Genomic DNA, 22,667 nt, shown 5'->3' with positions numbered 1-22,667 from the left:
CATGTTGGCCTTATTACCCCATTTTATGGATGAGGACACTGAGTTTCAGACAAGTGAAGTGATTTGTTCAGAGTCGCACACAACTCAGAAATACTGGATCTGAGTTTCTGAGTCTGGTCAACAGGAGAATGTTGAGCCTTTAGAAGACGTCATTATCCAGGGAATGCAAGTGAGGGGCAGGGTGGGTCAGGATGAGGGGTTGGAGAGGGGGGGAGCAATTGGCTGGGAGACTCCAAAGAGAGGAAGAATGGGGACATTGTGCTATGTCTCAGAAGTTCCCTAAGCCAAGTCTACAAGATTCCACCATCTCCTCCAAGTGGCTTCATCGCTCCTTCCTGCTGAACTGCCTTCCCTTCCCAACACCCACCCCAACACCCATTCTTCTCCCAGGGTGACTTTAAGGGCATTGCTCCCTGAACCCACACACTTCCTGAGCTCCACCAAGGGACTACTACCCAGAGAATTCGGTCTGGCTCACAGGTAAGACATAACTACCGTGGACTGAATAGTTGTTATTTGGAGTAGGGGGCTGGCTCCTTCCAAGGGGAGACAGAAATACTGGGGGAAGCAGCAGAAGCGGTAGCCTGGGGGGGGGGGAGGAGGAGAAGGTAGAAAGATGTGACTTGAGTCTACAGGAATTTCTGTTTTCCGCATTTCGAGAAAGGACACCATCCCAGGGATTATTAGTATCTGGGTAGTGCCATGCTTAGAACTCTATCAAGGTCTGACTAGCCCTAGAAATGGACCATAACTGACTACTTGTGAGTCCTTGAACTAACAGCCTTCTCCATTTCTGGGTCTGACAAGCTTCTCTCCCTACTCCATTTCTGATCTGTATTATTCAGCATTGCACAGCATTTATCTGGAAAGGGGTGAAGAACATTGCCAAACCAGCATGGATTTCTGACAGGGGATAGGAAGGAAAGTAGGGGCATGGTTCTACCCATTATATAGAAAAGGGAACAAGGACCTAGGAAATAGCACTGACCCCTCCAATCATTCAACTGTTTTAATAGACTGCTTCAAGGTTGGCTTTCCTCAAAACCATTTGGTGAAGGAAGGAGTGCCAGTTACCCCATCCATCCCCATTTAATAAATGAGGAAACTGAGGATCAGAATGGGGGAACCAATATGGCAATGGTAAACTAGCTGACAAGGCAGCTGGTGGTACAGTGAGAGACCTGAGTTCAAAGGTGGCTTCAGTCACTTACTAGCAGTGTGACCCTGTCAGTGCCTCAGTTTCTTCAACTGAAAAATGGGGATAATAATAAAACCTACATCCTAAGATTGTTGTGAGGATCAAATGAGATAATATTTATAAGCGGGGGAGGCATTTAGCACAGTTCCTGGAACATAGTAGGTGTTATATAAATGCTAGCTATGATGATGAGAGTGATGATGGTTCAGAACAGGTCCCTGAACCCAGGACAAACCCAAGGCTCTTTCTACTACACCATCCTTTCTAGCACAAAGTGCATCTTTAGCAGGAACAAAAAAAAAATCATAGACTCGTGTCCCCATTTAAATAACCATAAGTGAAGTAGATAGAGTAGTCTTCAGGCTTATCAAGGTTGGGAATAATCAACAAACTTTTCTATTATCAATGTTAGACTGACAAACAGTCCTCCCAGAATCACTTATCATGTAGCCACCAACCACCTCTATTCAGCTCTTCTTCCTCTGACCCTGACTGAACAGCCTCTTCTTTTCTTGGGTATACAAGCTGTAGGTACACAAGAAACTCCCTTCCCTGGACCTAAATTTCCTTATCTGTAAAAGGAGGGAATATTTACTTCTAAGGTCTCTACCCTCTCTGATTCTATATAATCCTAGAAGAGTGCAACTCCCCCTAAGGGAGAAGAGTCTCATGCCTATTACATATTTATTATTCTGTTATTCCACCCTTCAACCAGTTGATCCAGATTAAAATTCCCATCTTCCCTTTCTGCAAGTCAGTGTCAAAGAGGTTCACAAGGGACTGCCCCTCTGGACAAAATTTCCTCTTCCTTCTTTTCCTATCTTGTTATTTACATATTGTTTGGTAGCATGGGGTGTGTTTCATCAAGGAACACCCTGTTCCTTGAAGAAACAAAGGGGGGGATGTGTCCAGATAATGGAATGTGATAGGAGATTACTAGATTGTAAGCACATCTGGCTGGTACTTAAGCTAAAAACTTTGAACTTTACATCGAGACCACCTTCGGGTCCAGTGAACCAATGAATTTGAATGACACTAGCCAATCAGCTTGAGAACTTTCCATTTCTGGGAGAGGAACATGAAGCAGGAAGTGGACACTGGGGAGAGTCTTCTTCCTCTTTTGGTGCAAGACATCAGCATGGTGGCAGAGAACTTCAGAAGTGGTAGGTTTAGGAAGGCAAGGATTGCCAGGTTATAGGAAATCTGCTTTCAATCTTTCTCTTTCTTTTACTATCTTTCAATAAACCCTTAAAAAACCTAAACTTGTTTATCAGTGATTTTAGTCAGTTTCCCCCCAAAACTGGGGGGACTGATTAGAACCCACATTTAGAATTTTAAAAAACACACCTTTGAGATCTTTTCTCTATATTTTCCCTTTGAAATATTTCTTCTCTTCTGATTAGGACCCTTTAATTCTCCCTGATAACTTGAAGAGAAACAGGTGTCCCTCTTCTGACATTTTTTTTGGGTGGGGCAATGAGGGTTAAGTGACTTGCCCAGGGTCACACAGCTAGTAAGTGTCAAGTGTCTGACACTGGATTTGAACTCAGGTCCTCCTGAATCCAGGGCCAGTGTTTTATCCACTGAGCCACCGAGCTAGCCCTCTTTTGACATTCTTAATGTGGGGTCTGTGAATTTTTCAAAAAATATTTTGATAACTATTTCAATACAATTGTGATTCTATGTATTTTATTTTCTGTATTTTAAAACATTACTCTGAGAAGAGGCCCACAGGTAAAGCCTGCCAAAGGTGTCCTCTGCAAAATAAAGGTTAAGATCCCCCAGTCTAGCTCTTGTACCTTCCCCTCTAACACCCTGTATCTTGACATTCATGGCTGGCATCTGAAAACCAACTCTGCCATGGAGGTCTAGAGTCAAATGAGACAAGCAAATGTTTAACACCCGACTCTCTGCATGGGGCAGGGTGAAGTGACCACAGGACACTTATAAAATAAATTTGCATTATTAACACTTTGTCACTTTTTAAAGTATAGACGATCAACAAAACAATAAATTTAGTTTTAATTTTTAGATGCCAAGGTGTAAATGAAAATTTAACAGTCAGCTCTAGTCGGAGCTGATTCCAACACACTCTTTGGTCTAGACATGGGGAGGGAAGTAGCTAAAGGAAAGACACTGTTGTTCCCTTTCGAAACTTCTGTCCTACCTCACTTTTTTCAGATGAATGTAATAATTTACTACTAAAACTACAACACAAATGGAGCAAGGCAGCAAACACTTATTTGAATGTTAATTCCAGTTATCCCTTCCACATCATGACTTTCCCCATCATAGTTTTGATATATCGTGGGTCAGCATGAGAAATTAAATGGGAATTTGGGGGGAGTTTTGTGGAAGCTGCAGATGACATGCAAAGGCCAGCAGACGACAACAGAAAAAAATTCAGAAACTCGGGCAGCCAGGTGGCACAATGGATAAAGCCCTGGCCCTGGATTCAGGAAGACCTGAGTTCAAATTTGGCCTCAGACACTTAACACTTACTAGCTGTGTGACCTTAGGCAAGTCACTTAACCCCAAGTGCCTCACCGAAAGAAAGAAAGAAAGGAAGGAAGGAAGGAAGGAAGGAAGGAAGGAAGGAAGGAAGGAAGGAAGGAAGGAAGGAAGGAAGGAAGGACGGAAGGAAGAAAGAAAGAAAGAAAGAAAGAAAGAAAGAAAGAAAGAAAGAAAGAAAGAAAGAAAGAAAGAAAGAAAGAAAGAAAGAAAGAAAGAGAAAGAAAGAAAGAAAGTTAACAGAGACAACTTCTCAGAATGAATAAGTCAATCTGCAACAGGCATGTAATGAGACAATATGATCTAAGTTCTATAAATGATTTCAAGCCTACCAAGCTAGGGAGTAAATCAATCAAAGAATCCTACAGGAAACCTGAGGAGACCTTAGAGGTTGTCTAGTCCAGGGCTTCTTAAACTTTTTTCACTTGTGACCTCTTTTCACTCAAAAAATTTTTTACACGACCTATATACCTATATATATATATATATATAGGTATATAAAATAGGTATGCATAACCTTTTACTGCTGCCAACTTCTTTGAAACTCCCACATTCAGTTATACAACCCCATGTGGGGTCACAGCCCACAGTTTAAGAAGCTTTGGTCTTTCAAAAAAAAAAAAAAGAAGAAGAAGAAGCAAAGACCAAAAGGTCTAAGACCAAAGGGTCTAGTCTAAGATATACCTGAAGAATAATCCCTTCTGATAATCTCCAATGAGTGGTCACCAAGCCTATTTGAATTCCTTTATCATCACTAAATATGCTATCTGCTGAGGAACCTCCTTCTAAAAAATACCTTCAGGCTGAGCATTCTTCATTATTTCAATCATTTCACATACAGTCAAGCAATCACCCATGAAGTGTTTATAAGTATCTCCTATGTGCTACACCTTATGCTAGGGCTGGGCACAGAAAGGCAAAAAAACAAAAAAAACAAAAAACAAAAAACCCTAAACCCAAACACTCCCTGCTCTCAAAAAGCTTACATTCTATTAAAAGGAACAATGTATACATATATAAGTACATTGGAGGTAATTTTGGCAAGTAGGGGAGGAAGCTGGAGAAAATTAGGAGGGGCTTCATGTAGGAGGTGGTGCTTTAGCTTACTCTGAACAAGGTAAGGCATTCTACAAGGTGGGGGTGAAGGAATGCATTCCAGGCACAGGAGATGGACTGTGCAGATATAGAGATAAAAGAGACAGATAAGGATCTGTGAGGAACAAGTAAGCCAGTTTAGCTGGACCAAGGAGCAAGTCCCCTCATCATCCTGATCACATTCTTCACAACATTCTCTCATTTGCCAGTGTTAAAATGTGGTGTCCAGATGTGGATATCACATTTCAGGGGTAGTCTGACTAAGGTAAGATGGAGCACTCTTCAGTATAGTGCTAGAAATGCTGGCTACAGTAATAAAACAAGAAAAGGAAGTCAAGATAATAATCACAGGCAAAAAATAAACAAAATGATCACTTTTTGCAGATGATGTGATGGTTTACTTAGAGAAGCCTAGGAAGTTAATACTAACCGAAACACTAGTTCTGGTAAAGTTGCAGGATATAAAATAAATCCCCATAAATTCTCAATATTTCTGTACATTATCCACAAAACTCAGCAGAAAGAGACAAATTTAAAATCACTACAAAATGTATAAAATACTTGGGAGTCTACCTACCAAGACACAAATGAGAACTACCTAAAATGCTCTTTACAGAAATAAAGACAGACCTAAGTAATTGGAGAAATAATCGCTCATAGCTAGAACAAACTAATATAAAACAAATGATATTACCTAAATTAGTTTAATTATTCAGTGCTTCACCAATCAAACCACCTAAGGATTATGTTATAAATCTAGAAAAAAATGGTAATGAAATTCATCTGGAGGCACAAAAGGCCAAGAATCTCAAAGGAAATAATGAAAAAAGGGAATGGGGTGGGGAAAGATGACCTAACAGTAGCAAATCTCAAATTATATCATAAAACAATAATCATCGAAATAATTTTTTACTTAATTTAGTAAATTCGTTTAGAAATGGACAGTGGAAGAAATCAGGCATGCAAGATACAGAAGCAACCACATGTACTCAGAGTCCATACATTTTTGGATGTGGCCATTGTAGTAATTTGTTTTGCATGACTATTCAAATTTGTTTTCTTTCTCTTTCAATGGGCAAGGAGAGGTGGATTTCATTAACTGAAAAAGAAGAAAAAAATCACTATTTGACAAAAACTTCTGGGAAAACTGGAAAGCTAACAGAAACTAGAAATCAACATCTCATACCATATACCAAGATAAGTTCTAAATGGATATGTGATTTACATCTAATGGATGACATTATAAAAAAAATTAGAGGTACAAGGAAGAAATTATCTTTCAGATAATGGATAGGGGTTGAGTTCACAATCAAACAAGGGATAGAGAGGACAATTCTGATTACATAAAATGTAAAAGTTTTTGCACAAATAAAAATAAATGTGACTAAGAAATAAACTAGGAAAATATCCTTGCAGAAAGTTTCTTTTATAAAAGCCTCATTTATAAAGACATATAAGAAACAGATTCAAGGTGTCAGAATAAGAGCGATTCCCCAATTGATAAATGGTCAAAAGGGGCAGCTAGGTGGCGTAATGGATAAAGCACTGGCCCTGGATTCAGGAGGACCTGAGTTCAAATCCGGACTCAGACACTTGACACTTACTAGCTGTGTGACCCTTGGCAAGTCACTTAACCCTCATTTCCCCACGAAAAGAAAAGAAAAGATAGATGGTCAAAAGATGAGCAGGCAATTTTCAGAGGAAGAAATCAAACATATGAGAATCCATGTTAAAAATATTTTAAATCAATAATAATTAAACAAATACAAATTAAAGCAACTCTGAAATCCTACTTCCCACTCATCAGATTGGCAAAGTTGACCCAAAAAATGAAAATAACAAATGTTGGATAGGCTTGCGGGAAAATAGAGATATTAATTCATTTTTGGCAGAGCTGTGAATTGCTCCAATTATTCTAGAAAGCAATTCAGAACTATGCCCTTAAAGTCTCTAAGCTGTGCATAGCTTTTGACACAATACTACTCTACTACTACTCTACCCCGAGATCAAAGAAAGAGGAAAAGGACCTACATCTACGAAAATATTTTTTGATGTTCTTTTTAAAAATTTAATTTTTTTAATGACCAAAAATCCATTATTTTATTCCCATTTTCCACTTGAACAACAAGAACAAAAAGAAATACTCTTGTAATAAATATTCATGGTCAAGCAGAAAAAATTCACACACTGGTCATATTTTGTTTCACTATGTGTATTTATCAAAAGGGTTTTGTCTTTTTTTCTCACTTGGGGGTGGAAAGGAAAGAAAATAGAATTTTGAATTAAAAAATCAAATTGAAAAAGGAAAAATAGATCACAAGGAGTCTATCAAGTTAGTACAAAGGTATATGTGTGCTTGTATATATGTGTGTATACACACATATATGCACACACGTATATACATACATAGATCACATGCATACAAGCACATATACATACACACACAATACTCCCAATGTGCTGTAGGCTTTTCTCTAGGTGTTTTCATGTTGTGGTTTGTGTATATACCTACATATATGATGCTACATGTATATATATGTATATACTAGATATACACACATAAATGAGTAAATTAATAAAATAATGAATAAGGGACTTTGAGTCCTTTCTATGTGCTGTATATGTTGACTCTCCCATTAGAATGTAAGCACCTTAAAGGCAGGGGCTGTCTCTATTTTGTATTTATATCTCCAGCACAGGACAAGTACTAGATGTATAGAAGTTATTTAGTGGATATTTTTCTGCATCCATCCATCCATCATTTATTTGTTAATTGTTGTTTAGTCATTTCAGCCATGTTTTCTTGGCAAAGATACAGGAATGGTTTACCATTTCCTTCTTCAGCTCATTTTACAGATGAGGAAACTGAGGCAAACAGGGTTAAGAGACTTGCACAGGGTCATATAGCTAGTTAAGTGTTTGAGGTCAAATTTGAACTCAGGTCTTTTCTGACTCCTGGCCCGGAGCTCTATCTACCAGCCCTCATAATTCATTATTAAATGTTTATTGGCTGAGGCAGCTAGGTGGCACAGTAGATAAAGCACCAGCCCTGGATTCAGGAGGACCTGAGTTTAAATCCGGCCTCAGACACTTGACACTTAGTAGCTGTGTGACCCTGGGCAAGTCACTTAACCCTCATTGCCCCACTCAAAAAAAAAATGTTTATTGGCTTAGAATCCCACTGTTCAAAGATATATTTAATAGCCAATGCAATAAAAGTGTAATTTCATGAGGAAAAATTAAAGAATGCCAAAATCTTGTGAAATCAGTGCCAAATATTATTTTTTAAAAAAAGAAAGAAAAAAGAAACAAGTAACTGTAACAAAAGGAGGTTACATATTACATAGGGTTTTTTTTAAGATATAAAAAGGTAAAAAGTTTATAGAAGTTAGTTTGATTATCCTATAAAAAGTCCACACTTGCTTGAAAATTATAGAGAATACAAGATCCCGTTGTGTTTAGTATTAGCAGATTATAAAACCAATTTGGCTCTGGAACAAAATACAGCCTTAAAACTCTCTTCCAAGAAGATATCTTTCATGCATATGTTAAGATTATGAAAAAAAAATCTTGATAAATACAACAGAGATAACTTTGCTGTACAATCAATATCAAGTAAGGAATAAAATAAGGAAATGCATGTAAGCTAAAAGTGTTTGTTTGTCACAGTTATAGAGAATGTATTGCACTTGTGTAGTCCATATGGAAAAAGCAAAGAGGAGTGCATGCTGTTGGAGTCAGAAAGACCAACATTGGACTATCTTGGTAATCATTGTACTTTTCTCATCTCAGTTTCCTCATGTGTAAAATGGAAATAAGAATACCAGGGCTGTTGCAAAGATCAAATGAGATAATATGTGTAAAATACTTTGCAAACCTTCAAGTGCCAGGTAAATGTTAGCTCTGAGTAGCTAGGTGGTGCAGTGGATAGAATACTAGAACTGAAATCAGGAAGACTTCTCTTCCTCAGTTCAAATCCAGCTTCAGATACTTACTAGCTGTGTGACCCTACCTAAGTCACTTAACCTTGTTTGCCTCAGTTTCCTTATCTGTAAAATGAACTGGAGAAGGAAATGGCAAACTTCTCCAATCATCTTTGCCAAGAAAACCCCAAAAGGGGTCACAAAGAGCCATACACAACTAAAACAACTGAATAACAACAAATGTTAGCTATTTTTATTTTTACTATAAGAGGATGATAATGCTCCTGTTTGTGTATAACAGTGAGCTAACCATATCAAATCAAAGAATAAAAGGAAGCTTAGTTAATGAGACCCATTAACCATGCAAAAAAAAATTCAATCCAAACATATACATAGAACATAAAGAGCAAGTAGATGAAGAATGTGATTGTCCCAACTATATAAATTCTAGCGAATCTACTGAGGAAGTGTGTGTGTGTGTGTGTGTGTGTGTGAGAGAGAGAGAATGTGTGTGTTTGTGTGTAATTGTGCTCAGACTTTTGGGACACTGTATAAACATACACACTTTTATATACAGGTACTTGTCATTGACACACCACACACATAATACAGGTATATGCACACCAAGAAATATGTGTGCATGTTTATATCTTCACAAAACATGCATGCACATTATGCATGTTCTCCATAAACATGGACTCACGTGTATATAAACATGTGTGTTGTATGTATATGCATACAAGTATGTGCGGCACTGCAGAAGGAGAATGAAATTCCACAGGAGAAAGAGATCTGACAAATTACATTTTACATTTACAACACTGCATAGTACTTTCAATAATTCCAAATTGTTCTCTGAAATATTTTTAATACAAATCTGTTTCCAAGTATTCAGTAAATTAAATTCAAGGCACATCCCAGTAATATAACATGATTAGGAATCACTGTAATCTCTAAAGAATCAAAATAGCGGATGACACAAAAATCGCAACAGAGAAGCATATGGTAGCCTGGAAAACATTACCCGAAGATGTGCCCAAAGTAGCATAAATGATATTATCTAGGAAATGTGTGATCAGAAAAGGAGGTGGGCTAGGATTTAGCGTAAGGAACAACAGATGGAGAGCTTGAGGACTGCCTTGGCGTCTGCACAAGGCAGAAAGGAAGGCCTACACCACACTGGGAGGACCCTCTGTGGCGACTATTAGAGGACATGGCCAACAGTCCATAGGAGGAGAAGATGTGGATGCACTGTGATCTAAACAGCTAAAGGGAACACCCACCCAGTGAACCCACAGAAATATTTGTAGACAGTTGAGTGACATCACATTTTCATGTTCATATGCAAATTCACTGTGTACTTCTAGGGTCTTTTCTGTGTGTCCAGTGATTCCCTGAGGAAAAACTTGTAGCTATTAGATTTTAGTATGTCATATTCAATAGGGTTTGGAGGAATTGTGAATCTGGGAACAAAAACTTAAAATAATAGCATCTTAAAAACAACACTGCTGTACTCCCCAGTAGTGGGGCAAGGCTGATCAGAGATAGGGGACACAAAGACCCCATCAAGGTCAAAGTTGTCATTTCAAAGGTACTGTGTGGTCCTGGACAAGACTTTCACCTCTCCATTCCCTCTCTGTAAAATGGTGATATATTTTCTACTACTCAAGCCTATTGGAGGAAAATTCAATGATAATCTCTATCCCTAGTGATTAAAATTCTCAATAACAAAATAACTCATCCACCGGGGTGTGGTATGGTAGAAAGAGCATTTGGATTTGGGTTCAGAACTGGGTTCGAACTTCCGACTGAAGTGTGACATGGCAGAAGTCATCACTTCACTCCTATGAGTAGTCATGGCTTCTACAAAATGAAAGGGCTGAATTAAGGTCCCTTCAAGCTCTAAAATCCTAAATTTGTATGATGCAGAAACCCTTAGGAAACATTTTCTGCCTTAGTTCTCTGCCCTAAAAGTATTTTTAAAAGAACAGAAAGCAAATAGGAAAGTTCAGGCATCATAATGAGTGTCCCACCTCTGAGATCCAGGGAACAGGCTTGTTCCATTGCTGATAGGTCTCACTCCTGAGCCCACCTCTGTCTGGCTCTTGGACCTGTGCCACCAAGCAGCATCACAGCAGAGAACAAAACCAAAAGGAAAACAGTGAGTGTGACCAAAATGGGGCAAGAGGGGGAAAGGGCTGTGAGAAAAAAAGCAGGATTTGGAAGAAGTTGATGATTAAAGCTGTAAGCTTCAGGGTCATGCTTTATTGCAGCCAGTGATTCGAATGAACAGATAAGTGCCCAAATTAGAGACATTCTGATGGGATGTAGAAGGTGATATAGTTCCTGACCTCACAGAATTCTCAATATTAAGGCCCATGGGGGCAGCTAGGTGGCGCAGTAGATAGAGCACCGGCCCTGGAGTCAGGAGTACCTGAGTTCAAATCCGACCTCAGACACTTGACACTTACTTGCTGTGTGACCTTGGGCAAGTCACTTAACCCCAATTGCCTCACCAAAAAAAAAAAAAATTAAAAAAAAATATATTAAGGCCCATGACAAAAATCACTCTGATTGCAGCCTGGTTCGCAACTCTTTTATGCACATACCATCTTGGATAAAATAATCCTAGGTTCATATTTAGCTTCTCCAATTAAGAGCTGATCTCCCTGAAGAGAAACTAAATATCATCCCATTTCCTACATTCCCCTTCTTCCTCAATCTAGAATTAGAGAATTTCAAAGTTGGAAGAGACCTAGAGGCATTTTAGTCCAACTCAGGATTGAACAGGAATCTCCTCAGCTACCTCCCTGTCACTCATTCTCAGCTTGAAGACTGAGCAACAGGAAACTCACCAGCACCTATTTCACTTTTCAACAACTCTAATTGTCAAGAATTTTTTCCTTACATAAAGCTCCTTACATATTTCTCTGCATCTTCTACCCATTATCCTTAGTTCTGCCCTCAGGCCAGAGAGAAGAAGTTTAATGTTTCTTCCACAGTATGGCCTTCAGATACTTGAAGACTATGTATTAGGCACTGTGCTAGGCACTGGAGGTACAAAGATGAAAAAACAAAAAAACCCAAGGACTCGATAAGATTTAAAATTCTTCTCTAAACTAACCATACCAATTCCCTTAACTAGTCTTCATATGACATGGCTTCCAACCCACTTACCATGCTGATCACACAATTCTGTCTGCACCCTAGTCTGTCAATATCCTTCCTGTGTCAGAGAGAAGAGTCAATTGTTTTTTCTACTCCACTTTACCTTTTTTTCCTCTGATAGATCAAAGAATTAAAGCCTGCAGGAGCTCCATGAATCATTTAATCTAAGTCCTTCATTTTAAAAATGAGGAAAGTGAGTCCCAGAGAGGTGGTTGTTGTTGTTCAGTCACTTCAGCTGTGTCTGACTCTCTGTGCCCCCATTTGGGATTTTCTTGGCAAAGATACTGGAGTGGTTGGCCATTTCCTTCTCCAGCTCATCGTGCAGATGAGGAAATTGAGGCAAAGAGAGTTAAGTGATTTGCCCAGGGTCACATAGTAAGTGTCTGAGGCTGGATTTGAACTCAGGAAGAGTCTTCCAGACTCTAGGCCTGGGACTCTAAACACTAAACCACCTAGAGCTGCCCCAAAGAGGTTAAGTTCTTCAAATCTAGCCCAGCCTATGTCTTTCCAGGTTACTTCACCTCTGCCCCAGCAATCTTCTCGTGTTGACAAGACATTTGCCCCATGAGCTCCTCCTCCATTTAGGGAGTTCCTTCCTGGAGCCTCCTTTAAGGAAAGGTCCATGCCAGTCATGCTCATTTCAAAGCCATCCCAGTCCATGACTCCCTACCTGACTTCTCCCACCTTCTTTCCTTGATTGGACCTGTCCTCTCTTCCAGATAGCCTTTTGGTGCTGTCTTTATGAGCTGCTCCCCACCCCTTCCTTGAGGGCAGGGCTTGTCTTTTGTTGTTGTTGTTTGTTTGTTTGTTTTTTAATTAAATTTTCTTGTCTTTTCAAACAAAAACCAGACTTTTCTCCCTCCTATTTCCCCTCCCCATCCCACTGAAAAAGTAAGAAAAACCAAATCCCTGTTACTAGTGACTGTCTTTGCATGTATTTGTATTTCAAGCACTTAGCACCTTGCTTGGCAAGCAGCAAATGCTTTTAATAAATTCTCTCTCTCCTTTCTCTCTTCTCTCTTTCTTTTCTCTCTTCCCCCTTTCCCTCTCCTCTCTTCGTTTCTCTCTCTTTTCTCTCTTCCCCTTTCCCTCTTCTCTGTTTCTTTCTTTCCCTCTTCTCTCTCTCTCTCTCTCTCTCTCTCTCTCTCTCTCTCTCTCTCTCTCTCTCTCTCTCTCTCTCTCTCTCTCTCCCCTCCCTTCCCCCTCTCCTTCTCATCCCCCAATTTAACCAAGGCCACACAATTAGCAAGTGGTAGAGCCAGGATTCAAATCTAGATCTTCTGACTTCAAATCTGGCCCTCTTTCTGTTAAGAAAGATATAGTGACCCTCAGAGAACCAGCTCTATTTAGGAGCTTCAGGGTGAACAGGGGACAGGCTTGACCAGCCTCCCTCAATGAGGCTGGGAAATGTTCCTGATGCCAAAGTTTCCAGGGTCCATGCTTGCTTCCTTCACTCTTCTACCGAAGGAAAGTGCACCTCTTGGTGCAGGTCTCCCCATAGGTTGGAGGAATGATGACAAAGGGAAGATATATGGACCAGGGAAGAGATATTAACTCTCTGAGGATAGGAGACCCAGGCTAACATTTGTATTTACCTTGGAATCCTGCCTCTGGGGATGATAGAACTTGAGATCTGGATGCACAGCAGGAATGTTTCTATTAGCCAGAGCCTTGGCCAGTTCTCTCCAACTGCTATATCCTGTGGAGCAGAAAGACGAGATGGGTCAGTAGAATCTCAAAACTAAATTCCCATTCTGCAAAGTGCTGGGGAAAAACCCTGAGGAAATGATTCCTTCTACCTCCCCAGGTCAGACCTCTTCAAATGTTGAAAACAATTCATTACCACCACCCCCCTTTAATCCCACCCCTCCTCTTAACTTCCGTGTTTCTGTCAAAGGTGCCACCATTCTGCCAATCACCCAACTATAGATTTATAATTATTGAGTCCCCCCTCAACTCTTCACTTTCATTCACCTCCTATTCCTAAGAGCTGCCAAATCGCATCAATTCTACATCTGCAATTCCCCTTCTCTCCACTCACAATAAAACCACTCCAGTTCAAGCCCTTATCACCTCTCACCCAGACTCCTCAAATAACAGCCTAATTGGTCTTTCTGACTCTAATCTCTCCTTTTCTCCAAATGGGCTTCCATACAGCTGCCAAAATGATACTCCTAAAGAACAGGTAGCTCTTCTGACCTAGATCAGTGGTGTCAAACTCAAAATAGAAACAAGAGCCACTAAACCATACACAGGGATTCCACAAGGCCGCATGCTGACTCAGAAAACCACTTGTTAGCATTATCTATTTTCTATTGTATTTTTTTTCCTAGAGTGCCAGGCCTGGAGTCAGGAAGACTCCTCTTCCTGAGTTCAAATCTGGCCTTAGACATTTATTAGCTGTGTGACCCTGAACCAGTCTCTCATCCCTGATTGCTTCAGTTTCCTCATCTATAAAATGAGCTGGAGAAGGAAATGGCAAATCACTTCAGTATCTTAGCCAAGAAAACCCCCAATGGGTCACGAAGAGTTAGATAACGACTGAAACGACCGAACAACAAGAAAAATTGTATTTTCATTTTCTCTTCCATTTTATATGGGCTACAGGGAGTGTGGAGGCCTTTGGCCCATGTATTAGACATTTCTGCTCAAGAAGTTTCAGCAGCTCCCTACTGTATTTAGGATAAAATACAAATGCATTTGAAGCCCAGGCACTAGCCTATCATTCCAGGCTGATAGCTTCTGATTCTGCCTCATGACACTTTACCTTCCAGCCAAAGTGTCCCATTTTCTGTTCTTCACACATCTTCCTCCTCTGTGTTTTTGCATTATGTTGTCCCCAGGGCCTGGAATGCACACTTTTCTCACCTCCCCCTCTTGGAATTCCTAGCTCCTTTTGAGGTTCAAATCGAGTACCACCTCCTACTTGTTACCTTATCACTCAGTTGTTAGTACACCCCGATTCCTGAAACGCCTTTGTATTTATTTTTTATATCTACATTGTGTATTTACTTAGCAGAGTATGAGTTGTTTCCTTCCAGTAGAATGAAAGGTCTTTGAAGGCAGGGACTGTTTTGTTTCAGTCTTTGTGTCCCTGGTACCTTGTGGATAATAGAAGGGGCTTAATAAGTGATGAAACTGTGGTACAAGGAGGCTGACCAACTTATCTGAGATCAAACTGTCCATCAGTAGCAGTGACTGGACATGAATCTGCCTCCCACTGACACACACTGACTTTCGTAAGCAGGAGAGAGGAGGACCAAGTGTGATGAAAATGGATTTCTCTCTTTCTGCCCTAAAAATATCTCCAGAAAGATGATTGTTGTCAAAAGCAGAGAAGGGAAGGTAATGACAGAGAGCCAGGTAATTCCCCTTCTCATTTTAAGCTTCCCAAAAAGAGCTCTCTCCACTTCATTCAACACCTCGGTTGCACCTTAGGAAAAGCAAGGAGATGTCAGCATCTCCACTGTTCAGAATCAATCCTGCCCAGTTGGATGGGTCTAGAGCTGAGGGAGGTGCAGAGTGGGTGGGCCAGGGTTTGCTGTTTATCAAACACATTTATAAGCTGCTGGGAGATGGGAAATCAGGAAGCCAGCTGCTGGGAGACATCTGGAAGCTACCCTTCAGGATCTTGGCTCCAGGACACAAGATCTATCCCAGGGAAAGCAAGAAGTTAAGCCTCAGAGGCAGGAGGAACTGAGAAAACAAACTTGAAATGACTACTAGGTACATACACACACACACACACAGAGTTCATGTAGACACTTCTCTCTAAACATAAAAGACACACTGAGACATTAACTTGGGGCTTTTACAACAAGGTAGGGGAATAACTAGAGCTCACTAAGCAGCCAGAATTGCTCCTTCTTCCTATACAAAAGTGCTGGTAACCTGCAGATGCCAAGGGAAATGACCCAATGACTTCCTTTCTGGAGAGAGCTTCTGCATGTCTTCATTAGAGGTGAGGATGAGCACTTGGGAACTGTCGCAGGTCTCCATCACCACCATCATCATGAGAAGGAGTGTGATGGGCTGGTGGAGACCATTTTAAAGTGAATTCTGCAGAAAGCTGCGTTTGCATTCTGTCTTTGCTACTTACTGGCAAAGTCATGAGGGCCTATCCTCTCAAGGCTCCAGCTTCCTCATTTTACAATGGCGATAATAATATAGAACTGACCTCATGGAGCTGTTGTAAGTCTGATAGTCTGTACTCAGTACTCAGCAAGCCTTAAAGGATCATACAAATGCCAGTTATTATTATCATACCAATTAACATTTATATAAATCCAACTATTTGATGGAGACAACATGATATAGTGGAAAGGGCTTTGGGACTTGGGAGTCAAAAGACTTGGGTTTGATCCTAGCTTTGCCACTAACTGGCTGTGTGCCCTTGGGTAAGTTACTCAAACCTCTCTGAAACTGTTACCTCATCTATTAGGAAATGCAGATACTCAAGTTCCCCATCTTCTTCTCAGGTTGTGAGAGTCAAGGGAGAATTTCTAGTGTAAGTGAGATCTCAACCATCCTCTGAGGAAGCCAGTCAAGTTATTACCATTCCCATTTCTCCATAGATAAGGAAACTAAGGTTAGCAGAAGATGAAAGAGTTGTCAAAGTCACAAGCTAGTAAGTGGTCCAGCCAGGATCCAAACCCAAGTCTTCTGATTCCCAAGTCCCAGATCTGTTCCACCATGCTATGTTGCCCTCATCAAAGAGTTTCCATTAAGATTCCACTTGTACATAGCACATAGATAACAATAAGATTGAGTTTATTGAGCATTTTAAGGCTTGCAAAACACAACAAATATTGTACCATTTTATCCTCATAACAATCTTAGGAGCCCCGATGCTATTACTGTCTCCTTTTTACAGATGAGGAAACTGAGGCAAAAAGAAGTTAAGTGACTTGCCCAGGGTCACACAGCTAGCAAATATCAGAGGTTGGAACGAAGGTCTTTCTGACTACAGGTCCAGTTTTCTATTCACTGTGCCACCTAGCTGAAAAACTTCGCCCTTGATCTCTGGTAACTGTCAATGAGCAACACATTCAAGGAATAACAGATATACTGGGGCAGCTAGGTGGTGCAGTGGATACAGGAGTACCTGAGTTCAAATCTGACTTCAGACACTTGAAACTTACTAGCTGTGTGACCCTGGGCAAGTCACTTAACCCCAATTGCCTCGCAAAAAAAATAGACAGATATACCTCCTCCGCACATATTTATACACACACTTAACTATACACACATATATGCACCACAGAAGACACAAGCTAGAAACATATACACACAAAAATTAAGTATAATATTTGATAAAGAAAGACACTAACATAATCCCCCCTCTAAAATCTCCAAACCATATAATATTGGGCAACTTAATTCCTATCTTTTTGAGCTTTATTTTTCTTATTGATCATGACACCAGTGGTGTCAAATGCAAACAGGCCACTAAACTAACTGTACCTAAGGCTCCCTGCAGTCTAAATACTGACTTAGAAAACCACATATTAACATTATCTGTGTTTAATTATATTTTTATTTGTTTTGTCAAATATTTCCCAATCATGTTTTAGTTCAGGCCACAAGTCTGTTGGGAATAATGACCTTTGTACCATAAATGTGAATTATCATCATTATTTTCTTCCCATCTTTTCTTAAAGTTTATTATTTAATTTATGAAAAAAAATTTCCCCTTTTTTCTCCTCCCACCTTTCCCTAATCACAGGAAGAAAGGGAGGAAGGGAGGAAGGAAGGAAAGGAGGAATCAAAGGAAGAAGGGAAGAAGGAAGGAAAGGAGAACCCCTGTAAGTATAGTCAAGAAAAATATATTCTCATATTGATCCATTAACTCTGTCGTGAGGTGCATAACATTCTACTTTATCAATCCTCTGGAATTATGGTAGATCATCAGTTGATCATAGTTCTTAATTCTCAAAATACTATAATATCAGTATTATAGTATAAATTGATCTTCTGGTTCTTCTCACTTCACTCTCTATCAGTTTATAACAGTCCTTCCATGTGTCTTTGAAACTAGCCCCTCATTTCTTACAGCCTGATAGTATTCTGTATATACTATAATTTGTTTAGCCATTCCCCAATTGATAGGCATCCCCTTGATTTCCAGTTTTTTTTGCCACCACCAATAGAGCTGCTATAAATAGTTTTGTGCATATAGGACCTTTTCCTCTTTCTGTGATCTCTTTGGGGGTATAGGTGTAATATTTGTGCCTAATTCCAAATTGCTTTCCTGAATGGATCCACCCTGTTAAGGGTTAAAATTCTAGCTAGTCTGTCTAAAATATTTAATGAGTGGTCGCCAATAAATTATAAGCTTTAGCAAGAGTTAGACTTTTAAGCATTTATTAAGGAGAATAAGAATTTGGTAAAGAGAGAGAAAGGCCTAGATTCCTATCTATTAAAGGGAGAGCACATTTCTAGCTCCGCTCTCCACCCGAGTCCAGAGGAAAGAGCCCGAGACCGAGTGCCAGTCTCTTCCTTCCTCCTCCCACTAGTCCGCGTCACTTCCTGATGCCAAAGAAAAGACTCCTGGTCTTGCCCTCAAAGACCTTCGCTTCATGGGCAGAACTCTTCTACAGTAAGTCTCCAGCAGGTGGCGTTATTCCAATCGTTACAACCCTTTGATAGCTGCACCAGCAATATATCAATGTGCCTATTTTCCCACAAACACACCAACATTTGTCATTTTCTTTTTTAAAATTATCTTTACTAACCTGATGGGTTTGAGGTAGAACCTTAGAATTTGCATTTCTCTAATTATTAGTGATTTCAAGCATTTTTTCAGATAGCTAGAGATAGCCTGGGTTTCCTCCCTTGAGAACTGCCTGATCATCTCCTCAAGACCATCTATCAGGAGCAACTATGTGGCAGCAGTGGATAAAGCACTGGCCCTGGATTCAGAAGGACCTGAATTCAAATCCAGCCTCAGATACTTGACACATACTAGCTGTGTGACCCTGGGCAAGTCACTTAACCCTCATTGCCCCTCCCCCCACCAAAGACCATTTATCAATTGGGGAATTTCTCTTATGGGTATGTTGGACTGGGCATGCCTCAGGACAGTTCCTGGTTGTTTTATGTTCAGTAGAATGAATATTCAATAGAGGCAGCTAGATGGCTCAGTGACTAGAACAGTAGGCCTGTAAGGAAGAAAGAACTGCCAAACCCTCCAGTACATTTGCAAAGAAAACCCCATACAAGATCAAAGAGTTGGACATCACGAATGACTGAACAACAACAAATAGATGAAATACTAAGAGATGAGTTTACAGAAGATTTATGTAGCCATAGCAGGGAAAGAATATTCAAGAGTAGGCATTGAGGACACCTTGGGTTGATTCAGCCAGGTAAAGCTTCCTTGATTCAAATGCCCATTATTTTCCATCAGCCAAGCATTAGAGAACACAAGTAGTCCTTGTGACTATTTCATTCTCAGACAACATCCTGGTGTCAATAGTTTGAGCCTTTAGTCCCCTGAGACAATCAAATTTTGATTATACTTTTAATATCTTTTAAAGAAAAATTAGCCTAATTTCAATGAAGTTTAGATAGAAACGAAGCCAGGATAATCCATTATCCTCTTATTATTCTTTTATATTCAATGTAATACTACCCAAAATAAGTGCTTTTGGTAGTTGAATAAAAGTATCATAACATAAGCTCATTCCCTGAATGCTCACAAAAAGCATCCTTGTTACAATTCCGATAGTAGATAGGACAACAGGGACCTCATCCTATTTGTATATTCTTTTGATATATTCTCTTAGTTCTCTTTTGAGAAAGCATTTTATTTCACGTAGCTTGAAGATTCTAGGTATTTGGTGTAGTGACATCTATTAGATGTTCTTAAATTGTTCTGGATCAATTTTATGTCTGGCCCATTGTAGGCCACAATTTGATCTTGGATCAAACTTACTCTGGTACTATACTAGAATACTAGTACTTTAGTATTGTACATTAAGTCATACAGGATATTTTGAGTTACAAATTTGTGGCATGAGGATTGGTTGATGAAATGCTGTAAACTTCTAATATATAATTCTAGCCACCAGGTCATGTCTTGCTAGTTATCCAATACATGTTAAAATTTTATAGCCTTCAATGATACATTGGTTTCCATTATTTCCTTGCATAATCTGCATATATCATGAAATCTGGGGCTATTCTATATATGTTCAGTACATGAATAAGCCATGAGTCCAGAGCTAAGTGTAAAACTGAAAATTGATTTTAATTCTATTTTTAAAGCTTAGTCAAGCTAGATTTCATGTTCATCTCCTTTGTCCTTTTCCTAGTAAACTTCACCCACCTCCCAGAGAAACTTGTCTAAAGGTCAAACTTTTGTCTTGTACCTCCACCTTTGTAACCCCACACGTCACTCATTTTCCTAAGAAACTTGATTAATCCAAAAGGTCAAATTTCAACAATTTAAACTATCGTAACATCACCAGAAGACTTCTTCCATTACTTGAGAACCTTTGCCTTGTGACTCAAAGCACATTTCTTGGCTTCAGTTAAGAGGATTGCAGAAGGGGAGATCCAAATGATGTGATCTCAATTCTGACTATGTCATCTGATAGCCAATCAGAAGAACATGCAGCTATGTTGCTTGAGATTTTTTTTTGGGGGGGGGGAACCTTTTTTTTTTTTTGCGTTGGGCAATGAGAGTTAAGTGACTTCTCTAAGGTCACACAGCTAATAAGTGTCAAGTGTCTTGAGGCCACATTTGAATTCAGGTCCACCTGAATCCAGGGCTAGTGCTTTATCCATTGCTGCCCCTATTGCTTGAGATTTTGTTGTCATCTTACTAATTGTTATAAAAGACCCTGTCAGCCCTCACTCAAGGTCTTTGGTCATTAAGAGAATCCACTGGCCCAATTTACTGGTTACTGCTAGCCTAACTAATAAATTGATCACACTTAGAACTTTGTCTCTCAGTTTGCCTTAATTTTCTTTTTTCTCTTTTTTTTCTTTTTTTTTTTTAGTGAGGCAATTGGGGTTAAGTGACTTGCCCAGGGTCACACAGCTAGTAAGTGTTAAGTGTCTGAGGCCGGATTTGCACTCAGGTACTCCTGACTCCAGGGCCCGTGCTCTATCCACTGCTCCATCTAGCCGCCCCAGTTTGCCTTAATTTTCAAATGTAACATGAATCTAAGACTTTGTAGTAATTAACAAAAAGCAAACATAAATAATAACAATAGCTAATAGCTAACATTTATATAGAGATTTTAAGGCTTACAAAGTGCTTTACCTATCTTATGTCATTTGTTCCTAAATATTATGAACACTTTCAGACACTGTGTTCAATAGTTACTGAATAATAAGTTGCTCCCACATCTCTAAGAGTTTTGGGCACAACCTTTTTAATCCTTAGGCAATATATTGTTTTCATTGTGTTTCTAGATTGTTGAATGGTACAATTTGTATATTTGGAGAATTAGCTACTGTTCTCATCTTTTGATAACACACACACAAACATATATACACATATGTACATATATATTATATATGATCTGCTAAGCAAGGTGAAATAAGTATATCCCAAAGAAATTTTTTAAAAAGAGGGAAAAGATCTATATGTACCAAAATATTTCTAGCAGCTCTTTCTTGTAGCAGTCAAAAATTGGAAACTGAGGAATGACCAAATTGTGGTATACAAATGGAATGGAATAGTATTGTACCATAAGAAATAATAAAATGGAGGGTTTCACAGGAAACTAGGAAGAACCCTGTCAACTAGGACTGAATCAAGTGCAAGAACTAGGAGAACAATTTTATACAATGATAACATTATTATAAAGAAAACAACTTTGGAAGATTTAAGATTCTGATCAAGGCAGTAATAAACCAGCAGTCCAAAGGGATGAAAATAAAATATGCTACTCAGAGAAATGATGAATTTAAAATACACTAAGCAGCATACATTTTTGGAAATGGCAAATGGGGGAATTTGTTTGCCTGAACTATGCATCTATGAAGGCTTTCTTTTTTAAAAAAAAATGCTAGATTTGGTAGTGGGAGGGACAGATTAATGACACTGATTTTCTGATAGGTAGGGCATTTGTATTTCTTTTTGCAGGGAGAGGGGACTGGATGCAGTCTTCTTACACCTTATTCTCTGCTGTGTCCTCTTCCATCCAAGGCCAGTTGTCCCCCATGACTAGAATGTTCTTCCTCCTCAATTCTACATACTTAACTCCCTAGCTTCCTTTTTTTGTTGTTGTTCAGTAATTTTTTCAGTTGTTTAACTCTTCTTGGCATAGACACTGGAGTGGTTTGCCATTTCCTTCTCCAGCTCATTTTACAGATGACAAAACTGAGGTAAACAGGGTTAAGTGACTTGCCCATGGTCACACAGCTAGTAAGTATCTGAGGCCACCTTTGAACTCAGAAAGACGAGTCTTCCTGATTGCAGGCCCAGCATTCTATCAACTGTGTTACCTACCTGCCCTAGTTTCCTTTAAGTCCCAACTAAAATTCCATCTTTTACAGGAAGCCTTTCTCAACCTCTCTTAGTTCTAGTGTCTTCCCTCTGTTAATTATTTCCTACTTATCCTATACATAGCTTCTTTGTATATATTTATTTGCATGTTGTCTCCCCCATTATATTGTAAGATCCTTGAGGCCAGGGAACACCTTTTGCCTCTTTTTGTATCACAGCACTTGGTAGAGTGCCTGATACAGAGTAGACACTTAACAAATGTTTATCAGATTAGATTGATGTTCATCTGTGTAGGAAGTTCCTAGTAAGG

The 22,667-nt window shown here is 39.4% G+C and overlaps 1 protein-coding gene across 1 annotated transcript in view; it reads right to left on the bottom strand.

The window, feature by feature from the left end:
* Nucleotides 1-22,667, bottom strand: part of B4GALNT3 (beta-1,4-N-acetyl-galactosaminyltransferase 3) — a 151,894-nt gene that overhangs the window by 25,918 nt on the left and 103,309 nt on the right. The window contains exons 2-3 of the mRNA XM_043968259.1: nt 13,491-13,594; nt 10,761-10,838 (exon numbers count right to left, since the gene is read on the bottom strand). Coding sequence (XP_043824194.1) covers nt 10,761-10,838; nt 13,491-13,594 — 182 coding nt within the window. The remainder of the gene's footprint in view (nt 1-10,760; nt 10,839-13,490; nt 13,595-22,667) is intronic.

This window comes from Dromiciops gliroides, chromosome 5 (assembly GCF_019393635.1).
Source record: "Dromiciops gliroides isolate mDroGli1 chromosome 5, mDroGli1.pri, whole genome shotgun sequence".
Lineage (NCBI taxonomy): Eukaryota > Metazoa > Chordata > Mammalia > Microbiotheria > Microbiotheriidae > Dromiciops > Dromiciops gliroides.
Note: the sequence above shows the minus strand (reverse complement) of the source record. Positions and strands in the feature narration are given on the sequence as shown.